Genomic DNA, 13,908 nt, shown 5'->3' on the forward strand with positions numbered 1-13,908 from the left:
GGTGGCATGCCTGTAGTCCCAGCTACTTGGGAGGCGGAGGTAGAAGGATTGCTTGAGCCCAGGAGGTCAAGGCTTTAGTAAACCATGAAAAGAAAAATTATTTTTGTTGTTAATACTGAGTACCAGGAGGAGGCATATCACATAGGTAATACTTTTGTGTTCATATTCTAGAAAACTTTAGCTTTTATTGCTACTGTCTGGTTTTATATGCGCAAGTTTATTCTGAAAAAATACTGGAAGATCAATATATTAAATATCAAATGTAGTCTTATAATGAAGTAATTAACAGGACTCTGAATGATCAAGAGCACTTGCTTGTTCTGTAACATGGGTATATCAACATGTATTCATGGAAGAATATTTCATATTTGATAGTCAACTAGCCTGTCTCATTTCAGATTGGTCAAGTATCATTCTGGCTTTCAGTGCTCACACTGTACCGTCCAGTCATTATTGAAACATTGCACCAGCCACAAAACTGGTTCAGGTGCCAGGATACAGGAACAAGACAGCACAGCCCCACTCTCACGGAGCTTGCAATCTACTGGGGGGCAGATGAGCCAACAAGTAAGCAAATAAGAATATCAGGTAAATTCCAAGATTAACAGCTATGAAGAAATAAAGCCAAGTTATAGAACCAGACAACTAAGAGTAAATGGTGCAAGGACGATTTCAGGTAGTATGATCTGGAAAGGGCTTGTCAAGAGAAGAACTTTTGAGCTGAGACGTGAAGATAAGGAAGAAATAGCCATGTACATGGAACAAGAGTGGGGAACAGAAAAGAATGTTCCAGGCAGAAAAAAGAGCAAGCTTAAAGACCCAGAGGTAACAAATGTGCGTCTGAAGAACACAAAGAAGGTGAGTGTGGCTTCAGCCCAGCGAACCAGTGGGAGAATGACCCTGTGTACATTCTGAGAAGTAGGAAGGCATTTGGCATTTATTCCAAGTGTAAGTAAAAGACACTGAATTTAAGTAAGGTTATAATACAATCTAAGTTTTTAAATGGACCAAAGAAGGGCAAATGCGGGGTGGGAAATCAAGAGGACACTGCAATAACGCAGGTGAATTGCAGCTTTGGATAAGGGATGAAGGGGTGAGATTTGGCAAATGTTTAACACCAGAGACAATGCTGGCAGATGGGCTGTGAGAGGTTCCCGGGATAATAGGATACATGTGTGAAATTTTCATAGCCCTGTAGAATAAAGGCATGATTTTAAAAAACAAATTCAAGAAATTAACTGGAGCAATATTAAATACATCTTAATATTTAAAGACATCTACCTCCTTTTCTTTTCATGATTCCATTGTCTGAAAGCTTACATTTAGTTTTTCTTTGAGTCTGCCTTTACCAATCCATTTAGGAAAAGCTATTTTATGGAAAATCTCACATTTTTGTTGTGGATCTTTGTAATTTGGGGCTGCCCAGCAACTGAGCACTTATCTTCTGGGGGAAGGGTTTCAAGAAAGGTAGGAGGCAGCAGCCCACCCCCTTTCCCTATGGTAGAAAGCTAAGGCTGGCAGAATTTTATTTAACACACACCTAAAATAAATAGCACTGACTATGTGCCAGGCACTAATCTAAATGCTCTAAAAATGACGACTCATTTAATTCTCATAATAGTATCTACCTCATTGGGTTGTTATTCCCCTTTAACAGACAAAAACTAATGTACATTCAAGGATGCACACAGCTTATCAGTGGAAGAGCCTATATTTTAAACCCAGCAAGCCTGGCTCCAAGGAACATTCTCCTAACCGCGATGTCACACTGCCTCTCCCCAACAACGTGGTAGTTCAGCACAATCAGACAGATGGAGGTTTTGAAAAGTGACACCAGGGTGCAGAAGATGGTCACAGGTGATTTGCAGCTCTGCTGTGAATGTAAGTGTCGAGCAGCAGCAGTGACTGGCAGGGCGGTGGAGTCCACTGACTGTGTCCTTAACAGCCTTGTCTGGTACTAGTGTTTGTTATGTCCCGAGTCCTTTAAATCCTGCCCTTTTGCTGAGCCTCCTATCCAATTTCCATTAATTCTATTTCCTGCTTCCACTCTAATAAATTATTACTCTGCTTACATGGTCTACAATCAAGAATCTTGGCCAGTATGGCTAATTTACCCATCAGCAGAGAGCCAATCTTCATAATGAATGTGAGAGCTCTTGCAGAGGCTTTTGTGGTCCCTTCCAACTTTACAGCCCTTGGATTCACGCTAGTATATTTTCTTCCTCTAACAGTATTTGCAGCTGTGGCTACCTGGCTCACAGGGATCCCAGTCCCCAGCCATCTGCACTCAGGTGATAGTCATGTCCATGATGCACGTCACCTGGCCAGAACTGATTGATCCAGGAGTGCACCCTGATGCCACAACCTGGCTAAAGGTTGGCGGAGAGGGCTCTCAAGCTTGGAAGGGGATGGCGTCAAGTCATGTTGATGGCTATGCCTAGAGAAGAGTCCCCTAACCCAACTGCCCTGGCACTTGGTCTTTCTCTACTATTCAAATCCTCTTTGAATTCCATGAGATGCCCTGGTGACAATCCCTCCGATAAATTATTGTCTTCTCTTTAAATTTCAACCGTCTTTAGTATCATCTTAGCTTTGCTGCAATAATTCACTGAAAATCCCTCTCCTACTCCCCAATATCATGACCTCGCTTCATATAGCCCTACAGATGGGAGTTGTTACAGTGGTATTTTCCCCTTGTGGTTTAAGTATCATGGGAAATGAGAAAGCAAAAGATGACATAGACTAGAAGGCATCTTTTAAAAAGAAAAACAAACAAAAAAGAGAAAAACAAAAAAAACATTTGAGGATGAAGACTTTATTTACATTGCTTTTTGCCAAACTCCACTGTCAGATTTTTCCACTTTATATCTGCCCACTGCTTAAGACTTATTAAAGCCTCAAAACTGTCATCCTCTAATGACATGATTTAGCACCTTGATTCTTTTGGTATTTGGATACTGTACTAGTAATTGATCTGAATTAGGGACTTGATAGCTTTGTTTCAAATGGCTTAAACATTTTTTAAAAAGATCCAGTTCTCCACTAAAAGGAACCACAGCCCCTCTGAGAAATGGCTGAGTTCTTCCCCAGCTGCAGAAGAATTGGTACAAGATGAGCCTGGGGCATGTTGTTATGCCAGAAAACAATGAAATGCTCAAAAAAAAAAAAAAAAAAGAGGCATGTCACAGTGACACAGGAGTCAGCTTGAAGGGGATCTCATTGCACGAATCGGATACAATTAGAGCACTAAAATGATTAAGAACAGTAATGAAGTAAAAATCATTGAGGGAAAAAAACCTAGGGATTCATGAATTTGCATGGGGAGGGAGGCAGGGAGGGAGGCACGGAGGGAGGGAGGCAGGGAGGGAAGGAAGGAAGGGCAAAGGTAAGGCTGTTGCAGTAGAATGTCAAGTGCCAACTGGTAAATGTGGAGAGTGCTGGAGTTGGAAAATCATTCTGCAGACACCATGTTATACATTGGATCAGGTGGAAACCATCAATGACTCCTAAATTTTGATAAGAAGCAGGGTATTTACATGACCTTATACAGTGTCTCTCCACAAAATTATGATACAGTGGATAAAACAGACAACATCTTAACCAGGTCATCAGAGTTATCACCACCACAGAGAGGCAGATGGACATGGTGTGCCTCCAGATGCCACCCTCGAGAAGGACACAACAGCACGTATCCAGTGTTCCAGCCAGAAAAGCACAGTTGGAATCTCTAATTGTAAGAAAATCACCAGTTAAATCCCAAATGAGAAACTGTCTGTTAAAAAAGGGAGAGGGGACTGTATTTTTCAAAAATTCAAATCGTAGAAGCAATGACTCTGTGGAAAAGTTCAGATTAAAGAAACTAAAAGGAACGAGAACCAAATGCAATCCCTGAGCCTCCCCTGGACCTTGTACTGGAGGTGGGGGAACACCACTAAGGACATTACTGGGTCAACCTACAAAACTGGGATATGGATAATAGATTGGACACAAATATTGCATCAAAGTGAAATGTACTGACATTTCATAAGTGTACTGCGCTTATGTAAGAGATTATCCCTATTTTTAGAAAAACACACTGAAGTGTTTAGGGGAAAAAAGGCCACAATACATATAATTTACCCTCAAACATTGCCAAGGGAAAAGGGCATACCTGTGTTGTTTGTGCTATTCTTATTCCTGCAAATTCTTTATAAATTTTAAATCAGTTCCAAATAAAAAGTAAAAAAAAAGAAAAAGATTGACTGCAAAGGCACAGGGAACTTTCTGGGATGATGGAAGGGTTTCTAGGTTGTGATCATACATTTGTCAAAACTCAAAGTGTACACTTGAGGCTGCTGACTTACTGTATTCAATAAAGATGATTTGCAAAGGTACAAAGCGTAAAAGTCCAGTATTTCAAAAGATTCTATATTCCTTTAAAGGCAGACAGAAGAAGGGGTACATGCATTTGCCTCTTGAAAGGCCTCAGGAACTGCTGTGTTATGGATGGAAGCAAGCTATCTGGTGAGATTGGTTTGCTCCAGCCAGGATGAACAGAAGCCACAGACAAAACCACACAATCCTCCTTTCTGAAGCATATTATGGCAAAAAAGCAAGCATTTTTGTATTAATGTCTATTTTAGAGTGAACACAATACTCCCATAACTGGTTAAAATAAAACACAGGCCAGGCACTGTGGCTCATGCCTGTAATCCCAGCACTTTGGGAGGCTGAGGCAGGCGGATCACTTGAAGTCAGGAGTTTGAGACCAGCCTGGCCAACATGGTGAAACCCTGTCTCTACCAAAAAAAAAAAAAAAATTAAAAACTTAGCTGGGCATGGTAGTGGATGCCTGTAATCCCAGCTACTTGTGAGGCTGAGGCAGGAGAATCACTTGAACCTGTGATTCTGTGAGGTTCCAGGGAGCCATGATCATGCCACTGCATTCCAGCCTGGGCAACAGAGCATGACTGTCTCAAAAACAAACAAAAAATAAAACAAAACACAAAAACTCAATGAAATCTGGCCCCCAAGGGATCCTTCATATGATCCCAGATCCTTAGAACACCATTTACTGTCCTCAGAAATTTCCCTAGATGGTGAGGAGAGTTTTTGCATGTCTCTCGCAAGCCCCCACGCGCAGACAATAGTTTGCATCTTACCCTCCCCATAGTTCAGGGCCTACTCAGATGATGCCTCCTCCAGAAGTTCCCCCTTTATGCTCTGCCTGTTCCACCTCTTAATCTAAGCTTTTATGTCCATCTTCCTCATAACAGCTATTTGTGAACTGTCCTTCTCCAACTCAGCCCTTGGGAAGGAATCCCTGCACTGTGGCTGGCACCTTGGAAAAGGATGTTGCATTGAACTAAGCTCAGATAAAGGAACGCGGGCATATTTACCATTTCATTCCTTTTCTCCTTCACAGAATGGGAATTCACAGAGTAGGAAGGTGTTGTCATTTTTTCTTTCTTCCTCTTTCTCTGTCTCTTTCCTTTCTTTTTCTGAGACAGAGTTTTGCTCTTATTGCCCAGGCTGGAGTGCAATGGCACGAACTCGGCTCACTGCAACCTCTGCCTCCCAGGTTCAAGCAATTCTCTTGCCTCAACCTCCTGAGAAGCTGGGATTACCGGCATATGCCACCATGCCCGGCTAATTTTGTATTTTTAGTAGAGACGGGGTTTCTCCATGTTGATCAGGCTGGTCTCGAACTCCCGATCTCAGGTGATCCACCCGCCTCAGCCTCCCAAAGTGCTGGGATTACAGGGTGAGCCACTGCACCCAGCCAGTGTTGTCACTTTCTATGTTGAAACTCACATTATTTGCACCATTTTCTGGAATGGACTTCCTGCCCAGGAACATGATAGCTAATTCTAAAATGGGATCTTGTTATAATCAATCCAGTCAAACTTTTTGGGACCAGATTTTCAACTTTTTGGTGTAAGTAGGAAGAGAGATTTTAAGCTCAGAAAACACTAAGGGAAACTCAAAACAAAACACTTCTGTTAAAGCACTACCAGAACAATTTATACAAACTTCTATGCAACCCATAGTTGGTCAACTAAAAATGGAAAACGACACCTCTCTAGGACCTGAAGATATTCAAAAACAGTGATGATAGCCGACACCGACCACTCACTGCCATCCAAAGCCTGGAGAAGTTAGTCCACAGCTAAGACACTATAGGGCTAGGGTTCAAACCCGGGCAGACTGGCCTAAGAATCTACATTCTTCATCTCTACACTATTGTTTCTGGCTGAACTTAGTCCTCCCGCCAAAGCTTATATGTTGAAATCCCAACCACTAGTACCTCAGAATGTAACCGTATTTGAAGATAATGTCTTTAAAGAGGTGATTAAAATGAGTGGAGCCCTAATACAATAGGAACTGGCGTCCTTCTAAAACGAAGTGGCCTGGCACAGTGGCTCACGCCTGTAATCCCAACACTTTGAGAAGTTGAGGCAGAGGGATCATTTGAGCCCAGGAGTTTGAGACCAGCCTAGGCAACAAAAGCTAAGAAAAAGAAAAATAAGCCCAGCATGGTGGCTCACACCTGTAATCCCAATTACTAGGGAGGCTGAGGTGGGAAGATTGCTTGAGTCCAGGAGGTCAAGGCTGTAGGAAGCCATGACTATACTACTGAACTCCAACCTAAAGAGTGTCAAAAAAAAAAAAAGAAAAAGAAAAAGAAAGAAAAGAAAAAGACAGGGATGTGCATGCCCAGAAGAAAGGCCATGTGAGGCCACAGGCAGAAGGCAGCTGTCTGCAAGCCAAGGAAACAGGCCTCCAGAAAAACCAAACCTGCCGAGCCAACACCTTGCTCTTAGACTTCCAGCTCCACAACTGTGAGAAAATTAATTTCCTTTGCTTAAGCCTCCCAAGTCTGTGGTATTTTGTTATGGCAGCCCTAGCAAACTAATTTAGCCAGTATCTGTTAAATACCAATTCCTCTTCCTTCCAGAGAGCTCCAAGGTGAGGTCTGCTTCCAGAATTAAAACACTCAACCCAATTAACAAGCCATACTTCACCAATCTGCGTTTAACAGGAAAATCAATAAAAGATCTCATTTTCCCTTATTTAATAGCTATTGTCCTGACACTTTCTCCCTATGCTGATGAGTACTCACCAATGTTCTTATCAGAACTCTTTTTTGTCCTACTTTTATGCAAGGAACTGGTAAGAAATTTCTTTCTACTAAATTCAACCATCTCCTTTATTTTCTCCTCTTTCTGATGAGAAGGCGTCACACTAACATCTTGCAATTATTAGCCTTAACCAAACAACAGCTTTTATCTTTCCCTAGTAGACGCTAACCCATGCTTTTATTAAGCAGAAACAGGAATACTGCACTTCGGATACATCCTAAAATCATTTTGTTGCAAAAGCATGCTTTATTTTGAAAGAGATGGTGGCTTTGGAGGTCATCCCATGCTCCACAAAAGGATTCCAAACTCCCATTTGCAAAGTGGGGTTTTTAACTGAGACACCTGAACAGTGGATGCTCTAATCCACCTACCAGAGATGGGTGAATTTTTCACTCAAATTGCATGACTTCAGACAAAACAGTGCCTACCCTCCCCCCTAAAATTCCTCTCTCCTCTGAGTCACTGGCTCTTCCTTGAGAAGAAATGGAGCTGTGCCCCAGGACTGTACAGATTGAAATAAATCAGAGGTTTTGAAGTCCATCCTTGGAGTTCTGAACAGCTCCGTGTACTTTGGAAACTATTTTTCACAGGAAAGTTTTCACTAAGGGGATGTACTAGTCACAACTCGGCAAGATGAAAATGGTGTCCAGAGGTCAGACAGTGCCGCAAGGCGGTAGGAGGAGGACTGGAGCAAGGGCCTGGGGAAATGAAGAAGACCCTGGGTCACCCTGATTAATGTGACTTTCAGGGCAAACAATTTACCTACAAACGTTCCTCCCCTATTTTGTGTGTCAATGCAAGCATTTTACATCAAACAAACAGGCTTATTACCAATACAGTATGGCTCAGCTGACTGCACAATTTTTCATACAGAGAGCCAGCATTTGTCAAGCTCCTGGTATATTCTGGACACTGTACTTCACATGTTGACAAATCAAAGCATTGCAAAATGAAATAGGGTTCAGCCTGCCCTTAAAAAAAGTACATATGCAACTAGACCCCTCTGGTTTGTGGGGTTCAGGGCAAAAGTACAAAAGTCCCCCTCCTATTTTCTAGTGTTAACCAAGCTAGCAAACTGTCATGTATTCCTCCTCCCTTGACAACAGTAGCTTTATAGCAGCCTAGAAGGCCAGGGACAATTTAGAATTTTCAGACCCTTCAGAGTTATGGGCCAGACACAGAAATAGCAGACCTGGCCCATGAACAGAGCCCCTTCCCTTCCCCACCCAAGCTCCCTCTCTCCTAGGGGGGCCTCTTGGGCACCCACGGGGACTCCCTCCTCTCCTATCCAGCCCACATTTCCAAACTCTTTTATGCCCCAGCAAACAGCTGCCCCTATGTGAGCTCTCCAGGGATCAGGCCTGCCCTTTCTAGGGCTCAGGCCTTAGAAGCTGGTATGGGGCCCTTTGGGCTGGGTATTCCATCCAGGTCTTGGGAGGGAGGGGGCAGCATGATCTCTGGGTAGCCAGCCCCCTTGGACCTACAGACTTCCAGGTCTATGGGAAGGGGCACACCCCCTGCAACCCCCAGAAGGCCAGACTGGGCCCTTTAAACCCAGGGGATAAGGGTAAGGGGGTTCTTCCGCCCAGGTCTGAAGGCCGTACTGGCTGAGAGCCTTCTCTATACTACACTAACTAGATCAACTTTTTCTTTCCTTGAAGCTTTCTGGGAGGGTGACACCTATACAAGGAATAAAGATGAATAAACAGATGGTATAAGAGAAGATTCCTGTTCAAAAGGGATGAAAGCAAAAAAGCTGAAATCTTTGTGGAAAAATTGACAGCTGATACCATGGTCTGAAAAAAAAGGTAAAATGTTCCTCAAACAGCAAATATGTTGACAGCGTTCTAGAAAGTCTGAGGAGGTGGGATCCTCACCTCATGGCATAACTTGGGCAAACCTTCAACTGTTTTCTTTCTGTGTTTGAAAGTGCGTGTCCTACCCAGACCTTTGCAGAGAGACCAAAGGAGCTGGATGAAGACCGGCCAGAGGCACCAGGGCAGCCAACCTAAATCCTAGGGCGTGGACACACCGAGTCAAGATGAGCAAGGGAGGTTTGGGTCTGCTGCAAACACAAAGGCCTGGCCAAAGGGACCCATGGGGGGCAGGCGTAGGAGCTCACGGTCAGAGGAGCAGCAACGGCATGGGCTTCACCCCCACAGCTGACCTAGCATCGGTTTTGCCTTTTCTCAATCAGGGCAAGTTGGTCAGTTCTCCAGGCCTCCATGTTTTAATTCTCTAGAATAGAGATATCACCTGCCCGCATCACCAGGTGATGATGCCCGTAAGAACTTAGCACGGTCTGGCACATGGTAAATTCTCGAGATGCTTCATCTAGAACTGAAAGCGTGCGGGTCAGAGCTAGCCCTGAACCCAAGATGTGGGTCACCATAGACCCCAAGCTGGGTGTGCTGCGGGCGGAGGAGTGGAGGGGGTTTTGGGGAGAGGGGCACACCGAAACACATAGGGTACAGCGGTCAAGAGGTCAAGTGTTACAGGTCCCTGTCCCGTTTGGGGGCACGGGAAGGGGGTGCGTTTTCATGTCGCCCAGCCAGAGATATAAAGAACAGACGCCCTAAGGCCCGAAGTTGCTGGCATCCATGAGCTCCAAGGTGGAGGAGGAGGAAGCCGTCCTGCACTCCGGTGGGCTCCAGGGCCGCGCGGGTCCGGGCCAGTAGAGCGGCCGGGAAGGCTCGGGAGGGGAACGCCTGGCTCGCGGGGGTCGGAGACGCAGCCACTCACCCAGCAGCAGCAGCTTGAGCTCGCGGCGCGCGTCCTTCTTGTCCCGACGAAGCTGCCGCTCGATCTCCGCACTGATGCGCTGCGACTCCTTCTCCTCTGCGGACAGGCAGCAGCAGCCAGCCATGGTGGGCTCAGCTCAGCACCCGACGGGGCGACGCGGCCCCGAGCACTCGAATCTTCGGCCCGGCCACTCACCCGGCCAGCACGCGACGGGCACAGGGGTGTGGAAAGACCGGGGCCGATTTGAGCTTTGGACTAACAGGCCTGGACCTCCGAGGCTCAATTCCCCCTCGAAAGTCGGCTCTGAGGCGGGGGCGAATCCCGAGTGCTGGGAACACTCGAGTGCACCCCGGATCCGGGCTCAGCCTGCCCCACTCTCGCTCTGGGGAGAAGGAGGGCGAGTCGAGAAGTTGGCAGTGTTGCTGGCCCCGGGAAGATGCGAGCGCCCCTTGGCACAGGAGCCGGACAGCAGTCAGGGGGCGCAGACGACAGTTGGAACGTCGGTGCTCCGGGGGGAATAGGATATTCTGGGCCTAGGGGTGTCCCCAGGCGGAAGGTACGCGCGGAGTGGGTTGGAGGCAAAGGACCTGGCTGGCCTTTGCCTGGAAAGTTCTGAAAACCTCAGCAGTGACCGCAGACTAAGACCAAGTGGAAAAGTTCCCGCTAGCGCTTGTGGCTCTAAGTGGCAGGAGGAGGCGGAGCATCTCGAACCTGCAGCCCTGGCGTCTGCTGGACTTGGCCTTCTAGGCACCCCAAGCCGAAGGCGCCTGGAAGTGAAAGGGGACCAGCAGGGGGCGCGGAGCAGGGGGTGGGAGCTGGCTTCTCAGGGAGCAGCCCCCACACTCGCCTCCCTGGCTGTGGCGTCCCGGCCGAAGTTTGCTGTAACCTGCGCGCTCTGGCAGCCAGGCCCCGGGTTCTGACAGGTGAGTGAGTTTCGCCAACTCACTCGCTCGGAGAAGGCGGCAGCAGGCTGGAAGAGGAGCGGCGCCAAGCGTCTGCTGCGAGACGCAAAGCCCCGAGGTTCTACCCGGACCTGAAGTGGAAGCTTGCCCACCAGCTTCACCACCACGCACACCCGGGTTTCCTAGACGGGCTCCTTCCGCTTCCTGGACGCCCGGGCCCAGCTTGGCCTTGGCCCAGCTTGGTCAGCTCGGCAATTTGCCTGTAAAGTGTGGCTGGGCCGAGCCTGGTGGCTCTGAGCTCGGAGAAGGAGCCGCCGCTGGGTTCAATTATAAGAGAACTGCAAGAGCCCAGGGTAAATATCCTCTCGGCCTCCGGACGAGGGGGCTGGGGAGAAAGGGAACGGCTGATTGCTTTGCATTTTATGATGGGAAAGACACCTGCTTTGTAGAAAGGGCTGACACGTTCCTGGTAACACCTGGCAAGTTTCCTGCCCAGCCCCGAAACCTAACAGCCGCCTTGCGATTGTGTCCTCACTGACACCTTGGCCAGGATCCTGGAACATCAGGGTCAAGTTTGAGCAGCATTAATAAAAACTTAAAATTAAAAAGCACTTCTTGTACTTAAGTGGCACAATAAAATGCATATTACAACATCTGACTTTTGTCTGTGTAGATTTTGATGCAGAAAAGGGAAGGTGGAGAGAGGGGATCCTATTGGCCACAGCAATGAACGTTCTTTCCTTCTCAAGTCAGTATAGGCTATATGCTAATGGGGCGTTAGGCAATTAGATAATGCTTCCTCTACTAAGAGCAGGCATAAGTGCCTTTCATTTGAGTAGCAAGTATTTTATCAACTCAAACTGAGGAGCACATTGAGTGGAATGGTATGTGTCATTATACAAAGAAGTTGGTATCGCGATGCTATCTGGCTGCATGTTCTTATTATTTTGCAGTTTAAGAAATGTAGAGGAATCAGACATTAAAAATGTGCGTACATTCTTTAATGTATGACTATTTTAGTTTTCTTGCAGGCATAAATTGACGGTAACAGTGACCCCTACAGGAAAACTCCTGGACATTTCAAATTTGATCTTTGGCCATTTAATAGCCTGTTTCTTCTCTCTTAGCGCTTACGGATTCATTTACAATTTGAGAATAAGATCTCTTGGCTTCTCAAAGTCATGGTTGCATCATAATTATTATCATTTTAAAATTATAAATTTTTTAAAATGATTAAAACTAGGGCAAATTTGAACTCTTACATTAACTGGAATTACTGATACTGACCTATTAGGTTTAAAGTTGCTAAGATTTTAAAAATGTTATGAAACATATTGATTATGGCAAATTTGTACAACTTCCCTGGGCTAGTCAGCTTGGCAGTATATATCTGAAGCCTTAGACATGTCCATCCCCTTTGGTCGAACCAGTAATTTCTCCCTTAAGAAATAACTAGAAAGAAGCCTCGTGATTTATGCAAAGGTTTTATTGCCAATACAACAACAAAAACTCACAACCTAAATACCTAACAGCAGGGAAGAGGTCAACTTAAATTATGGTTCATCCATACAATGAGATATTTTGGAGCCATGAAATATGTGGATATGTGAGTAATAGACATGTGAATAAATTTGGAGAAAATCCTCAAAGTACATTGAATGAAAAAGGCAAGATCCAAAAATATAAAGAGTATGATAAGTTTTAGTATGAGAATACACATACACATTTTTAAGAGACTAAAGGGACACACATCAAAAAGGTAACTTGCTCTGAGTCATGGCTGTTTGGTTGATTTTCATTGTCTATTAGAAAATTTGGGCCGGGTACAGTGGCTCACGTCTGTAATCTCAGCACTTTGGGAGGCCGAGGAGGGCAGATCACCTGAGGTCGGGAGTTCGAGACCAGCCAGCCTGACCAACATGGAGAAACCCCGTCTCTACTAAAAATACAAAATTAGCTGGGCGTGGTGGCGCATGCCTGTAATCCCAGCTACTTGGGAGGCTGAGGCAGGAGAATCACTTGAACCCGGAAGGCGGAGGTTGTGGTGAGCCGAGATTGCGCCATTGCACTCCAGCCTGGGCAACAAGAGCCAAACCCTGTCTCAAAAAAAAAAAAAAAAAAAAAAAGTAAAGAAAATTTGGGGCAACTTACGTAAACTTATTTAGGCTCCACTTTCCTTAACTATAAGATGAGAGGAATAAGCCAGAATAAGCTCAAAAGGATCACCCGACTCTAACATGCAATATTTCTTTGATGACATTCACACTTATCCAAAATAAATTTATTTTAAAATAATCAAAATCCTAAAGTTGTTATTGAGCATCAGCCACTGGTAAGAAATAGAAAACTGGGATGTCACAAGTCAATCGTTTTTATACTTCTATGTTGTATTCATCTCTATCTTCCTTATCTGTAGAATCTGGGAGGTAAAATAATAATAATTTTAAGATATTAATCCATTTGAAATATCTTCCCAGGAAGGGGTAGTTTTGAAAAGAGTTCTTAATAAGAGAGAATATTTATCTTCCTAAGTTATTTCAAAAAAGCTGCAATTTTATTTTATTCATCTTGAAGACAAGAGTGCAGACTGGACCTGAGTTTCAGATATCTGCCAAGTGTGGCTACAAGGGTGAACTAATTGTCTGATATTCCTCTGAATGTCTATTGGGTCCATACCAGCCCCTGTACCAGGCAGTGAGGATTCAGATAATGAGACAATTCCAGACTTTCGGTAGAGCTGTAGTCTAGTAGAAAGAAGTAAAACTGAGACCCTGAAATATGAACCTACCCCTTCCTGCTTCCTTACAGAGAAGAGAGCACAGAGTCACCTGGGGGGCTCCCCAGGCCTACAGATGTGCATAGCAGCCTCGTCTCGCATCACTCTCCTGGAACTCCAGACAAATGGAATTTTGTATTCTCCCTACCTCCTGCCTCCATGCCTTTGTGCATGCTGTTCCATCTTCCAGGAATGCCGTCTCTCACCCTAGGCAAAATTAGGTCATTTCTTTTTCAAATGCATCTCTTCTAAGGAAGCATCTCCACCCCTTGTCAGTTAGACCCATCTTTCGCTACTGCTGGAACACTGTCAGCATCTCACTCTGTTATACCTGTCTGTTTCTTCTAATCCATGAGTTACACACAGG

At 45.2% G+C, this 13,908-nt stretch overlaps 1 protein-coding gene across 1 annotated transcript in view; it reads right to left on the reverse strand.

The window, feature by feature from the left end:
* GNA14 (G protein subunit alpha 14) overlaps nt 1–11,411 on the reverse strand; it is a 221,317-nt gene extending 209,906 nt beyond the window's left edge. The window contains exon 1 of the mRNA XM_050761091.1: nt 9,864–11,411. Within this exon, the coding sequence (XP_050617048.1) occupies nt 9,864–9,987 (124 nt within the window). The 5' untranslated portion in view covers nt 9,988–11,411. The remainder of the gene's footprint in view (nt 1–9,863) is intronic.
* Nucleotides 11,412–13,908: the final 2,497 nt, after the last annotated feature.

Source organism: Macaca thibetana, chromosome 15, assembly GCF_024542745.1.
Source record: "Macaca thibetana thibetana isolate TM-01 chromosome 15, ASM2454274v1, whole genome shotgun sequence".
Lineage (NCBI taxonomy): Eukaryota > Metazoa > Chordata > Mammalia > Primates > Cercopithecidae > Macaca > Macaca thibetana.